Consider the following 15,268-nt stretch of genomic DNA (forward strand, 5'->3'; position numbering starts at 1 on the left):
TGCTAACAAAAATGGTATTAAGTAACTGTTTCTATCATACCTGATTAATTATCAATTTCATTAATACATTTTATAAACATGAAATGTTAAAAATTGGAAGCATGAATTTGAGAGCATTTGATCGAGGTTTTAGCGGCATTGAAATAATATTAATAGAGGAAAAGTATTTAATAATTTTAACATTCCCCATTCAGTTAATATTCGAAAAGTGTGGTGCTGGAAAAGCACAGCAGGTCGGACAGCACCCAAGGAGCAGGAGAGTTGGCGTTTTGTGCATAAGCCTTTCTTCATTCCTGATGAAAGGCTTATGCCCAAAACGTCGACTCTCCTGCTCCTCAGACCTGACCTGCTGTGCTTTTTCAGCACCACACTTTCCGACTCTGATACTCCAGCATCTGCAGGCTTCACTTTCTCCCATTCATTTGATAGTTATGTGCAACAAACACCTCAAGCAGAATAAACTGATCTCAGCTAAAAGGTATTAAAATTCTTTTCGGTCTTCATGGGCTGAAGAGGGAGATATAAAATCAGCCAGCTAGATCCCTTGATTCTGATCATGACTGAATAACCAAGGTTGAAAATACATATATGAACAGTGTATGCTTCTTGATGCTAGGATTGGATTCAATTTCTACATCCCTCATGGTGGAGTGGTTTATTGCCATTCTGTCTTAACTCACACACTTATAATGGGAAAAAAGTGAGATAACTGAGCATAGCCAGTATTCATTCAAATACAGTTCAGTGATGTCTTCAGAAGATGGGAGAAAAGATATACATTGAGACAAAATACAGGCATTTTAAATAATTGTTTACTCAGTGCAAAATAGGATTTTGAAATATTTCCAGACATTTTATTCTGGGTAAGGACTTGCCATGACTCCTGAAGTGCTGCTGCCAGTCCTGAAAGTGCCAAGTGATCCTGCTTCAGCTGCTGACAGGATTTAGAGTGGTCTAGTCCCAGTGGTGCCTAATTACGTGGCATGACTACCCACTCACAAGAGTAGTCAGGTTTAATCAAAGGATTGGTAGCCCAGCAGCACCCATGCTAATGATGGCTGCTGTTGAGGCTGAAGCTGAGGAAAGAGCATCTCAAAGACTATCAGCTTTGAAGGCAGGTATTTTGGAGTAGAGGACATGGCAGCAGGATGAGCAGACCTTAGCAATATGGGGGTTGGAGACTGCATAGTGCTTGTAGTGTGATTGGTGGGGTGGGCTGGGATTTCACAACCATGCCCACAGCAAGAGCTGCCCTTCCATGGGCCACTGAGGTGGGAACAGCCAATAATTTAGTTCTCTCACCATGTGAAAAATGGTCTGGTGGCAGGGAAATATCCAGCATGGCCCCTTCTAGCACCACCCTTCCTCTCAGTGGCTGTTGAAATTCCAGCAACAATGCAAAGTTGGAAGATTGTTTTATTTGACAATATACTGGTTTGCCGTGCTGCTTTTAGTGAAATTCTGGAGTTTCCCATCTGTAAGGATTAGTGCTTCCGTATTGCACATCTGGTAATGTCCAGTAATGCCATCATTGTCTGTCCTTTCTCCACTGGACTGTCTTCTTTAGAAACATTCCTGATGTAGAGTTGGATTTGTCAAATGAAAAACATCTCAAGCCACTTCCAGGGACCATTACGAGAAAAAAAATGACACTAAACCACATGAAAAGCGACTATGATTAGTGATCAACTTGGTCCAAGAGCATAAGTTAAATTGGAGGAGGGCGCAATAGATAAGCAGAGAGATGTCAGAAGCGAATTTCAGAGTTTAGGGCCGAGTCAGTGAAGGTCCAACCCACCACAGATGGAACAATGAAAATCAGGGATGTGCAAGAGGAGTTATGGACTAGAAGTTCCCTTTCTTGAGTGCCTTGACCAAACATGCGAAGAAACATTTGAAAACCCCAAACAATAACATTTGGCTGAAATATTGTTATAACAGCTGGTTCTTCAATACACATCCAAGAAAAGTACCTTTCAGCTGAATAGTACACTTGTCAATGTAATCAGTCTTCTCAAAAGGACATTTTTCTTAGTTTCAATTTAGTCTCAGGTTATTACTATTTCTTTGCAGAAATTATACAAACACAAAATTTCAAATCAATGCCAATGTAAACTGTTACTCATTGTCCCTGCTTCAAGAGAGTTAAATTCCGTTAGTTTCTCATGTAATTATCCCACTTCTGAACACCTGTGTAACAATATAAACTAAACACAGTTGCAGCTTCTATTATTTTTATGTAAATTATCTGCCAGAATGTTTTCAGGGATTGGAGCATGAGTTATCAAAAGTAAATCAGATATCTTTTCATTCTTACACTGTACTTGCTTGTTGTTTTCTTTACCATTATCCACCAGCCATCTTAATAATGGTGGATGATAAGGCCACTGCAAATACTAGCTTCTGAAAACACTTTCCCATTTGCATCACTGCCTCACAACGGCAGGGACTTGCGTATTCTCCCTCTGTCTGTGTGAGTTTCCCCTGGGTACTCTGGTTCCCTCCCGAAGTCCAAAGATGTGCAGGGATGCGCAGGCTAGGTAGATTAGCCATGGGGCATGCAGGGGTACAGGTATAGGGTAGGGGGTTGGGTCTGAGTGGGATTCACTTTGGAGGTCAAATGGCCTGCTCCCACACTGTTGGGACTCAATCATTCTGCACCTATCCTAAATAATCTTAATGAATCAGAGATCATTTGTTTCCTAATTTGCCAATTACTATTCTGATATCTCTTGCATGCTTGACACATTGGTTCTCTAGATCTTAACCACTTACAAATATTAGAACTGAAACTTCTGTTTCACTAGTGTAATCCAGAAGTAAATTGCCTACAACAGAAAGTACTGAGTTATTTTTGCTAAGTATGCAGCCTGACAAGTACTTAGATGTTAATCCATCCCTTTTAAGGATCAATATTTTTCCTATGCTTTCCACTTAAATATACCGGTTTCAGTTATTTTTTGTGAACGAAGGTGAATAATTCATTTATTTCAAATCATCTCATTCCAGGAAGAGTCGCCTGTAAAAGATTTGTCAAATGGCAGTCCAACGAAATGTCCCTGTTTTATTCAGATAAAGAACTGGGAAACAGGTGCTGTTTTAAATGATACACTACATCTGAGTTCTGGAAAGATAAAGGTCAGATTCAAATATTTGAAATTCTCTGACAATCTTTCAACTTTTTAACATAAAGAAATGCATTACAGGTCCAGAAAATATCTAATGCATTTTGTGTTTACAGGGAGCTGGGTGTACAGAGCAGATTTGCTTGGGATCAGTTATGATGCCAAACCAGCAAGTGAGGAAACCAAATGAAGCCCGAACAAAGGAGAAGTTACTTCCACTGGCAGAAGACTTTATTAACCAGTACTATACATCTATCAAAAGGCAATTATTTGATTTATGCTTATTTGAAGTGGGGAACTTCTGTATCTATAAAAACAAAGAGTGCAAGTGAAACTCAACAGATTTATCAGCATCTGTGACGATGAAAAGTACAGTTCATGTTTGACATCAAAATGACTCTTTGGGACTGAGGGGAGATGGAAAAGTGATGAGTTTTATGCTGTATAAAAGCGAAGGTGCATGAATGGAGCAAAATGGAAGGTTAGAAAAGCATAGAGAGAAAGAGAAATTAGAGAAAAGAGCAAAGGATGTGGTAATATTTATGCAGAGGGGACAGAGCATTGATCTAGAGTAGGTGTTAATAGCAGAATAAAAGCAGCTCTGAATGAAAGCAAAAACATAAAAAGAAGAGAGGGCCCACTTGTAGTGCAGAAGTGTTGTTCCTCCTCCCGGACAAGGAGACTGGAGTTCAAGTCCAACCTGTTTCAGAGGTGTGTAAAAGCATGTCTGACCAGATTGATTAGAAAAATGGATAAAATTTTTAAAAATACAGACACTGGGAGGGAAAACATGACATGACCCTGATCTTCCAGTCTTTTTCCATTTGAATGGTATTTTTTGCTTTAATGCACACATTTTTATCCTCCGCATGTTATAGTGGTTCATTGAAGCTGATTACAAGCTGGAAGACTAGCATTTCATTTTCTGCTTACACTCTTCAGGATTCAACGCTGAGTTCAATAACTTCAGACTATGAACTCTGGCCTCTGTTTTGTAGACATTCTCCCTCATCCCTTAAGTGTTCCCTGATCTTGCCTTTTGTTTCACTTGTCCCTCACTCTGCCCACTTTTTTCAAAAATGGAGACGATCACCTTTCTACCTGACCTTCTAAAGAAAGGTCATAATGGAACTATTATGTCCGACCTGATCCAAATTTCAGTAATTTGATTAAGGAAAATCCTCATGAGAAGTATTAAGCCATACTGTGAGTTACACAAGAGTTTCATGAAATGAAATTGAGATTTATCAACCCATTTCCTTGAAGTTCACAGCACTAAACTGCAGATTGTTTATGCTTTTGCTCAAAGTTAATCGGCCTATGTTATATGGGAGTTATGATTACTGGTTCGGAGCTGGTGGCACCTGCTCAGACCATTTGGAAACCCTTATAGCAATGTCTATATTTTTAGCTTTATTTCTTACTTTCCTAACTTATATTATGTGTTTATGTAATGCAGTATAACTTTTCTCTTTATTTTCTCCATTTTTTGTACCTAAGATTTATACCTAGGTACTTTGTACCTAAGATGGTGCCATGTACTGACAACACTTTTCACTGTACTCCTGTCATTTTGTAACCTGAGTACATGTGACAATGAACCTAATTATAATTCTAATTCTAACTACGACACTGGTATATAGAGAAGTAGAGCTTACTAATCAGTATACCGCCTGAGACAGATGGTAGTTATTTAAATTATACAACTTTAAAATGTGGAGCTGTTATGTCTTATCTGATTCAAATTTCATCAATTTACTTCAGTAAAATCCTCTTGTGAAGTCCAAGAATATACTGATATATGATGGGTAACTCGTCGGTTTACTGACCTCAGTAAATTGGATAAATGTGTAACTGGGTAAAATATCAGTGGATGTTTTAAAAATAATTTAATGATGCAGAATATATTTATACCCCTTGCAAAAAATAAAGCTTTTGTCAAATAAGGTAAAGGACAATATCAAACTAAAAGAAAAAGCATACTAAAAATGCAAAGACTGGCACAGATCTTGGTGAATTAAACTTTTGTCTCCCAATTAAACATTCAGTTACATTGGGCCCTGTTTATTATAAACATTAATTTCTTTGTTTTCAACGATAGGCATGGGTCCAAGGCCCATCTTCAGAGGATTGAGCAGGTGACAAAGGAGATTGAAATGACTGGCACTTACCAACTTAAAGACACTGAGCTCATTTATGGGGCCAAACATGCCTGGAGAAATGCTACCCGCTGCATTGGGAGGATCCAGTGGTCTAAGTTACAGGTTGGGGTTTACCACAGATTGTTTGAGAATGTACTAATATGGGGCAATTATAATGGGAAGTGAATAGCACATTAGGTAGATGAAGCAGGAAAAAAGGCAAATACAATAGAAAAATAACCCAATTGTTTTTCAATTTTTAGCAAGCATGTAATTGTCATATTATAAATTTTCATAAGATAAGTGTCCTTTAATCACTTATATACAGTGATATATAGTTACCGATATGACTTTAGTCTGTAAAATGTACATCATGAAAATAATGGTTCTGCAATGAACTTTTCATAAAAAGAATTGCATAAGTAACAACTTTGTCAGGTGTTAGCTGACAAATGTAAGCTGCCAAGAGTAAATGCTGAGGCTGTTAGTAGAGAACTGTGCTCATATGGAATGTAAGGTAGAAACATACCTATCATCCTGTAGCACTGATTCTCAAACCTGGCAGTTTCCCCTGAGATATGGTACATCTACCCCTAAATATTTTTCACTATATTTGTAGTAGTTTCTAATTAATCAAAATCCCAACCAATATATATTGAACAATTTTACCCAGAAAAATGGTGGTAAAAATTCAATTGTCCACTCCAAAGATGTGGCATGATTGTGAATGGATTGCTATGAATAAATATTAATAATAAGAGACAATGAATAAACAAGGTTGCTATTCAATAGTGTGTAATAGCTGATTGTGAATTAACAGCATCTTTGCCTCTCTGTTGATTTTTAGATATATTGAGCATGTTGCCTACTTGTGATCTGCTATTTTACGATGTCATTAAATTGAGATCTGTCCTGACATGCTTCCACCAATTAATCAATAAAACACAATTACTGAACAAAGAACTGAGACTATGTAGAAGTCCAAAGAACATTTGTGAATGTTGGAAATATTATCTTTTTTAAAAAACAACGATATTGCAAATGTACAGCATTGAAAAGAGAAAGATCTTTAAGTAGAATTTTTTAATATGTCCAGACGGGATTGCCATCCAAGATATTAGTTATCTTACTCTGATAAATGTTCATAATCCATAGACTTTGTGTCAGAAATCTATTCAATAGGACATGGGTATTCTTGGATATTCTGCATAATCTTTTCAATTCAAGCACTCTAGATTTTAACTGGCATAACTATAAGGTTCTGAAATTGTATCAAAGTTAATTTAGTGGGATTTCTCTATCATTCAGAAGCATTGGTTTTATAATATTCTGTAGCATGTACCAAGTATTGTGTTGGTGCAGTAGTGGTGAGTAATATTATAGAAGAAAAAAGGAAAATTGTGAATCAAGCGAACATAACATTTACAAGAAACAATAGGATCTGATAGATTGTCTCTATGATAGTTTCTTAATTGCTGCAATGTTTGCAGGTCTTTGATGCACGTGACTGCTCCAGTGCTCATGGAATGTTCAACTATGTTTGTAATCACATCAAATATGCAACCAACAAGGGGAATCTCAGGTTAGTGCCATGGGAGCTCATTTTATTGATCAAGTTGATCTTCTGGTTTGGGCTTAGAGAGAAAATTAGTCAGAGCCAATAACCATTGGAATATAAATTACATTGTTAAATATTACCGTGCAAAGTTGCTTAGTCACTATGAATTTGCCAATAGTTTAACAGAGGCCTTCAACAATTCAAAATAAATTGTACTAGGTCTGGTTGAGTATTTTTCTAATCCTGTAATTTACTGTTCTGATCAGCTAAAGATATCATGACATACGGCAGTGGAATATTTCATTCTTCAGAACTGTATATCATTTTTCAATGTTGTATATCATTCTTAAATACTCTACCTCATATGTGAGTCTAGATGATTGATCAGGGAATTGCACCATGCATAACTACTGTAGAAGTAGGAATTCTTTTTGGCATTACCATGTAGACAGTTTGCACCATTCTATTTAGATTTCCCTATTATCTTAGTCATGTTTATGGCATTTGGAGGTGCTGAGAACCACTCCTACTGTATGTGGCAAGGGTAATGAAAGCACCAAGCATTGTGCACAGTTCTTGCAATCTGCTGATCTCCTCCACATCATAAGATAGATGAAAAACAGATTTGTAGTCAGTGTCCTGTGTCTTCTAGTTCAGGGTTCAACCAACTGAGCAGTTAGTTTTATAGAAGTTTTGCCAAATTCTTTAACTCAACCAATTTTTACCTTTTAGCACAAAGCTCTGTCTTTTGCTAAGGTTCCCAGCGAGATCCAAATTAATATAAAATCCAAGGCTTGGACTTTTAAAAAGTCCTTGACCAATGATCAGTCCCATGTTGGTAAATGGGAGAGCATATTGTCTTCCATCAAAGATATTAACTTGAAGGTGAAGTATGAACTGAATTGAAAAGTATGCCATGAAGATGACACAAATTCATAATACTGTTATGATGTATAAAAGTTTTCATCATTTTGGGCTGACCTGTAGAGTTTAAGATGTGAATTTTGGCATTCAAAGCACCTATATTTTACCTTATTAAATATGAACATGCTCTTTAAATTTGTTTAGTATAGTTAGTTAAACAATAATTATACTTCTCTCTTCATTCCCACATTCAGTGATATTTTTAATAGTTGTCCAACTTCCCTTTCATTCTCCCTTTCCTTCAAATCTGTCATAAATACCCTTCTCCCTCAAAAGACATCTCTACACTACTCTAAACTTGACAAGTATCAATAGATCTCCAAACTCCTTTCCTCTCCAAAGTGCTTAAACATGACAAAAACTGAAAGAACTGTGGATGCTGTAAATCAGAAACAAAAACAGAAGTTGCTGGAAAAGCTCAGCAGGTCTGGCAGTATCTGGGAAGAGAAATCAAAATTAACGTTTCGGCTCTAGTCACCCTTCCTCAGAATCCATTCTTATATAAACTCAATACCATCTCCTTGCTCTTGTATTCCATGTCTGGTTAATAAAGGATAGGATACTGCAAGCTTTCTTAACTTATCCTGCCACCATTAATGAATCATGCGTTTATACCCTCTGCTCCTGAAGCCCTTTAGATTTTCACCCTTTATTTTATATTGCCTCTTCTTATCAAAATGTATCTCTTCACATTGCTCTGCACTGTACATCATCTACAAACTTTGGCTCTTGGACAATAATCTGTCCATCTATAACTTCCATTCTCACTTCCTCTTATATCATTGAATGCATCTCTGCTGGTCCCAATGCCTTGTCAACTTTAAATACTGAGGATCTAATACCTCCTCATCAATTATAAACACTTCTATAACAGAATCCCCTAATCTTTCACCATGACATGATGTTAATGGGAGAAAAAGTCTTCTAACAGTCTCTAGTCAACAGTCAAATATTTGACAAACTAATGGGACTGAAGACATCAAGTCAAGAGGACCTGATTGAGTGTGTAATCAAGGGTTTTAAAGTAAGTCTTCTAGTAGAGGCATTGGTCAAAATATTAAGGAAGCCACTGGCTTCCTGGAAGATTGCAGTAGATTGGAAAACTGCTAAACTGACACCGTTGTTCAAGAAGGAAAGGGGTCAGAAACCAGGGAACTCTAAGCCAATTGGCTTAACATTTGTCACTGGGAAAACGTTAGAGTTCATTATTAAAGTTCAACAGGAACAGAAATAATATAACATTTAGAAAATTTTAGTGCGATCAAGTAGAATCAACATGGTTTTGTGAAAGGGAAATCATGTTTAATGAATTTGATGGAGTTCTTTCAGTGTTGAATGAACAGAGTTAATAAAAGGGAACTGGTAGATGTGGTGTATTTGGGGTTCCAGAAGGTATTCATCAGGATGCATAAAAGGTTATTGCACCAAATAGGAGCTCACAGAAGATAAAGAGCTAGGATGAATGGATCTTTTGCAGAATGGAAAGATGTAATTGGTGGAGATTTAGGCCTAGGATTGCAATTATTTATCATCTATACTAATGACTATGAGAATGAGCTAGATTGTATCCAAATTTGTTGATGATACAAAAATAGGTGGTAGAATATTTTGTGATAAGGACATAAGGAATCTGTTGGGGATATGGATAGGTTGAGTGAGTGATAAAAAGCTTGATAGGTAGAGTTTGATATAAGAATGTGTGAGGTTTAGCTAGGAGGAATGAAAGGCAGACTGCTACTTAAATGGAGAGAGTCAAAGAAGTGCTGCACAAAGCCATCTGGGTGTCCTTGGGCATGAAACACAAAAAGGTAGCATGCAGGTGCACCAAGTAATTAAGAAAGCAAGTAGAATTTTCAAAGGAATTGTTCTTTTAAAAATAAGAAAGTCTTGTTACAATGGTACCAGGCATTGATGAGGCTTGGAGTACTGTATACAATTTTAAGGAAGGATATACTGGCATTGAGGCAGTTCAAAAGTGATTCGCTTGGCTGATTCTTGGGATGAAAGGGTTGACTTATCAAGAATGGCTAAGTTGGTCTTTTATTCATTAGAGTCTAAAAGATTGTAGTGTGACCATATTGAAACATCAAAGATTCTAACGGGGCTTAATTGGGTATATGTTGAGAAGAAATCTCAGACTGGTGGACATAGTTACAGAATAAGGGAACACTCAATTAAAATGAGCTGCAAAGGAATTTCTTCTCAGAAGGTAGTCAATGTCTTGAACAATCGAGGTTAGACCATTATAAGTACTTAAAGAAGAATGAGATAGATTTTGAAAATCAAGAAATTGAGGACAATAAGAAGCTGGCATAAAGGAGGGGTTAAGGCATAGGGCAGATCAGCTATGATCAACTGGAAATGGCGAGGCAGTTCTGAGGGCTTTCTCCTGTCTCTATTTCTTACGATCTTATAGCCTGGTGTTAAAGACCATAGCTCTGATGGACCAGACCAAACACCTTCAAATATGTCAAGGAGATAGCCTAGACCCTAATGTTTCCTTATTTAATGGCAAGTGTAAGGTGGAATGCTCTAGATGTAATTTGATTGGTTATACAACTCTGCTTTCATCAAAGCACATTAAAAATACATACAAAAAAAGAATTGCTCTAACTTTAACTCTATTGGAAAATTTAACAGAATAATAGGTTATTTAATTACTAAATAGGAACTGTTCCAGTACAGTAACATCACATAAACACACCCTTGGCAAAGGCAAATTCTGTAAAATAGATCATCTCACATATAATGTATTTCCAATCTCGAAGTAAAGAATATCAAGAGGAAATTCTGGCACAGAGAGAGAACTCAAGTATTTTGCGGTAGCAAGGAGAGATTTATGATGGCTTCAAAACCGCAACAATTACTGAAAGCTAAACTAAAACCCTGATTCTGTGGGAGCCTGCCTCCACTCATTCAGGCTGCTTCTATTGTTCCAACTTTAAAAAAACTCAAGGCCTCACAAGCTGTTTACTTGATTGGATTTGAACAGACCACTTGTCACCTCTCTCATGAAAAAAAATCCAGGACAAAGTATAGCCCTTAAAGCCATGGTATCATCACAGGCCACCCTTGATAAAGATAGATGCAAGTATTCATTCAATACTTCAGCCATGTCTTTTGCCTCCTTTGATTAACCCTCTTTTTGGTCAATAATTGACTCCACTCCATTGCCCAACTTTGCCTTGTCTCATTTTATCTACTGCTGAAATTCTTGTCTATGTCATTTATACTTATAGATTTGATTTTTCTAACACATTCTCACGAGCCCCCCATGTTTCTGTGCTCAGAAAACTTGAGGCCATCCAAATCTCTTCCATTTACATTCTAACTTGCACCCAATTCCTTTCACCCATTGCACCTATCAGTTGACCTACACTGGCTCTGGATAGTATCTCAATTTTAGAACTCTTATCCTTGCTTTGAAATCCATCCAAGGCTTTTCCACTCCTCCCTACTCCGTTCCCATCTCTGTAACTCCTGTAATTCTAGTCTCTTGAGGATGTTCAGTTTTAACATCTTCATCTTTAATGGCCACGCTTTCAGCAGCTTGAGCTCTAAGCTCAGGAATTTTCTCCATAAAATACCCTACTACTTTATCTCACGTTGCTTATTTAAAAGATACTGTTGAAACCTATGTCTTTGACCAAACTTTTAATCATTACCCTTATATCTCCTTCTGAAGCTCAGAGTCATGTTTATTTTAAGTAGCTTGTAACTATTTTGTATAGAAACAAATTTCACAGATTTAACTGAGAGTTCAGAATATTTTATTTTAGAAACAAACATTTTTAATTAATGGCAATAGATGTTGGTGTAACATAATTCAACAATGATAAGACTGATGATTTTACAGGTCTGCCATCACAATATTCCCACAACGAATAGATGGCAAGCATGATTTCAGAATCTGGAACAGTCAGTTGATACGATATGCTGGGTATAAACAACCTGATGGCTCTGTTATTGGAGACCCAGCTTCCGTGGAGCTAACTGAGGTTCAGTATATCAAATAACAGTTTGTTTCACCCTACAGTATTTGGTCTTATTTATAGATGTTTCCATATTGCTTAACTGAATGTTATATTTTCTTTGTGGATTATTATTGACACAGGTTTGTATGCAACAAGGTTGGAAAGGACCTAAGGGTCGATTTGATGTCCTCCCCCTTTTGCTTCAAGCCAATGGAAATGATCCTGAACTGTTTGAGATTCCCCCAGAACTAATCCTGGAAGTACCCCTCAGGCACCCCAAGTATGTACAGTTTTGTTGCAAATAGTTGTATGGAAACATTTTATTGTAGAATTCCAACATTAGCTTCCATTATGAGACAGTAAATTATTCTTATCTCAAGAGGTGCTTTAAATGCTCAGAATTAACATTTTTGATTAATGCTACAGTACATTCCACTTATGTCTGTTTGCCAGGTGTATTGATTTTGCTAGGCTTTATATTTAAAAGTAGCAAGGTATGTACATTTGGCTGTAATGATTTATTTTTTCCGCACTTGCTGTTTCTAGATGGAAACCCAAATAAGGGCAAATGTTAAATGGAAAAGAGCACAAATTTGATATTGATTGCTGTGCCTCTCAGCTTTGGAAGGAAGAAGTGAGGGATAGAGTCAGTAGTCTCTGCTGGCTCTGAGCATTTAGTTACATAGAATAATTTTGGGCTTTATTTCAAAGGGATTGGAGTATAAGAGTAAGGAAAATTTTTCTGCAACAAGACAATGTGCTGGTAAGACCACATCTGGAGTAATGTGAGCATTTTTGGTCCCCTTATTTTAAAAAAAATATTATTTAATTGGAGGCAGTTCACTCAGATGATGCCAGGTGGAGAGAGATTGTCTTAAGAGAAAAGATTAAACAGGTTGGCACTCATTAGAATTTAGAAGCATGACAGGTGATCTCTTTGAAACATATCAAGTACTTAATGGGCTCGACAGTAAATACTGAGAAGATGTTTCCCTTATTGAGAGAGTCTAGGGCCAGAGGGCATAGTCTCAGAACTAAAGGGTGCCAATTTAATATTGAGCTAAGGAGGAATTTCTTCTCTCAGAGGGTTGTGAGTCTTTGGAACTCTTTGCCATAGAGAGCTGTGGGGGCAGAGTCATTGTGTATATTTAAGGCTGAGATAGATAAATTCTTGATCAGTTGGACAATCCAAGGTCATGAGGAAAGGGCAGGAAAGATACAGATCATCTATTGAATGGCAGAGCAGTCTCAAGGGGCCAAATGGCCTATTTCTGTTCCTATTTCTTTCAGTTTTACAAGAGCCTTTTGCAGCCTGTCAAGAACCAGCTACGTCTCTGGTTCACATGGTTCAAAGTACTGGTCAAGAATGGGTTTGATGAGTATAAAGATTGAGGTATTTCTCTCAAAGATTGAGGTCATCACAAGCTGGAATCATAAAACAACAGCTAAAAACAAAATGGAGTCTTGCATCTTAAGTTTGCATTTCTGTAACCTCCAAAATGTCCTTTAGGTTCACATGGTTCAAAGATCTGAACTTGAAGTGGTATGGCCTGCCAGCTGTCTCAAACATGCTTCTAGATATTGGAGGTCTCAAGTTTACAGCCTGTCCTTTTAGTGGTTGGTATATGGGAACAGAAATCGGAGTCCGAGACTTCTGTGATGCCTCCCGGTACAATGTGCTTGAGGTAACTATTATTTCCTTTTTAGAATAACATCGGTATGTTTCTGTTGATCTTTATCTTTGCCACAAGGAGAAATGAATGACTTGTTTGGAAACAAAATTCATGACAGAAAAGAAGAAATTACTTGCATTTATGTGATGCCTTTCAAAACATCCTAAAGTACTCTGCAGCTAATGATCTATGTTTGAAGATACAGTCCTGCTATTGTTTAGTAAGCACCCAACCTATATGTGATTGATGTTGATATTCTGCTTTGTAGTATTATTTATATACAACTATTTAATTATATTGTATTTGGGGATGTCTTTCATTTCAGAGCAAGTGTTCAGCAACAGAGATTATTTGATTTCTTCTGGATATAATCCTTACTTAGAACATTTCAAATTGATTCACTTGTTGAAATATAATTATGCCCTCTAATTGAAGAATTGACCTTAACTTGGTTCCATATTGTCTCATATTATACCATTAACTGGTAAGTGCAAAGGTACCTTAGAGCCGGGTAGGCCTGGGTTCAAATTCTAGCTGCTCTGAAGATATGTTGAAACGTGTCTGAACAAGTTGATTAAAAATGTCTATAATATTACCTCTGTGAGTGAAATGGTTCAATTTTTACCCCTGAGTGTGACATTGCTCAATGCCAGTCAATTTCTACTCTTCCCAGATGTTGGGCAGGATGAATTGTTTTAAATTCCATATCTCATTCAGGGAATATGAGAACTATTGACACAGATTTGACATGCTTCTGAATGCAGGTTGATGCAGTGAATTTCAAATGATGCCAACACAACATAATTTGAACTTCATTTATGCAACCTGGCAAAGTAGTAAAAGTCAACTACTAGCTGCAGTTAAAAAATAATCTGACAGCCCAAAAATATCAGTGAATATAAAAGTGATTTACACATTGTTACAGATACTAATATTCCACAGATATTTTACAGATTCAGTGGTGTCATTTATTGCTGTAAATAGTCAAAACAACCTTTCTAGGAGTATTTTCTTGCTGTTTAAGCCTTGGGCAGGTAATGGTATTTTTTGCACATGTACTATTGTTAGTTTCTCTTAAAGAATGCTTACCAAACATTTGGTGAGATAAGACTTATTACAAATCATTAAGCCTAACCCTTGAACCTATTTTCCAGTGAGTGATCATTGAGAGCAACATCTAATGTCAAAACCTTTAGTTTAATTAGTACAACCTACTCTCACATGAAGATGCAAAGTAAAAAGCACTACTGGATCAATATTGTTGTAGACTTTCTAACAATGTTTCAGTGACTACAATTCAAAAACATGTTATTGGCTGTGAAATTCTGAAGTCATGAAATGCAAATCTATCTTTTTAGGTAAAATGCTTGCTAACTATTAATCCAAATTGTTGATATTTTGAACTTGTCTAAATCTTTTACAGCCCTATTTTTAGAAGTTTCTCCTTGTAACTTTGGAACTATTAAAAAACTGCTTTCTCTTTCTGTTTATCACTCATCTGGTGACATTTTGACAAGGCTTAAATAATTTATCAAAGCAAAGCTGTTCTTAAAAATGCTGTTCTTGGATATGAGCATTTATCTTCCATCCTTAATTGCCTTCAGAAAGCAATGGAGTGCAGTCTCCTTGAAGCGCTGTAGTCCTTGTGGCAATGATCTGCTCCCACAATGGTGTTAGGTAGGGAATCCCAGTTCATTTTCATAATAACAATGAAGAAACAGTGATGCAGCTGTAGTAAAGTCAATAGGTGAGGTTGGAGTAAGGAGAAAGTAGTTTAGTCTAAATCAGGATCACTATCCATGTGTGTGAACGCATGGAGTTTAAGAGGAACCTCGATTATCTGGCTTTTGATTGTGCGAATATCTCATTATCT

General features: G+C 36.8%; 1 protein-coding gene across 1 annotated transcript in view; it reads left to right on the forward strand.

Annotated features, from left to right (window-relative positions):
* The window catches only part of nos1 (nitric oxide synthase 1 (neuronal)), a 93,452-nt gene that overhangs the window by 23,054 nt on the left and 55,130 nt on the right, over positions 1-15,268 (forward strand). The window contains exons 4-10 of the mRNA XM_088000111.1: positions 3,010-3,138; positions 3,242-3,387; positions 5,227-5,389; positions 6,757-6,848; positions 11,605-11,746; positions 11,863-12,002; positions 13,233-13,407. Of these exons, the coding sequence (XP_087856237.1) occupies positions 3,010-3,138; positions 3,242-3,387; positions 5,227-5,389; positions 6,757-6,848; positions 11,605-11,746; positions 11,863-12,002; positions 13,233-13,407 (987 nt within the window). The remainder of the gene's footprint in view (positions 1-3,009; positions 3,139-3,241; positions 3,388-5,226; positions 5,390-6,756; positions 6,849-11,604; positions 11,747-11,862; positions 12,003-13,232; positions 13,408-15,268) is intronic.

The sequence above is a fragment of the Chiloscyllium plagiosum genome, unplaced genomic scaffold, assembly GCF_037043375.1.
Source record: "Chiloscyllium plagiosum isolate Xiang-an unplaced genomic scaffold, Cpla_swu_hap1 HiC_scaffold_24, whole genome shotgun sequence".
In the NCBI taxonomy this organism is placed as follows: Eukaryota; Metazoa; Chordata; class Chondrichthyes; order Orectolobiformes; family Hemiscylliidae; genus Chiloscyllium; species Chiloscyllium plagiosum.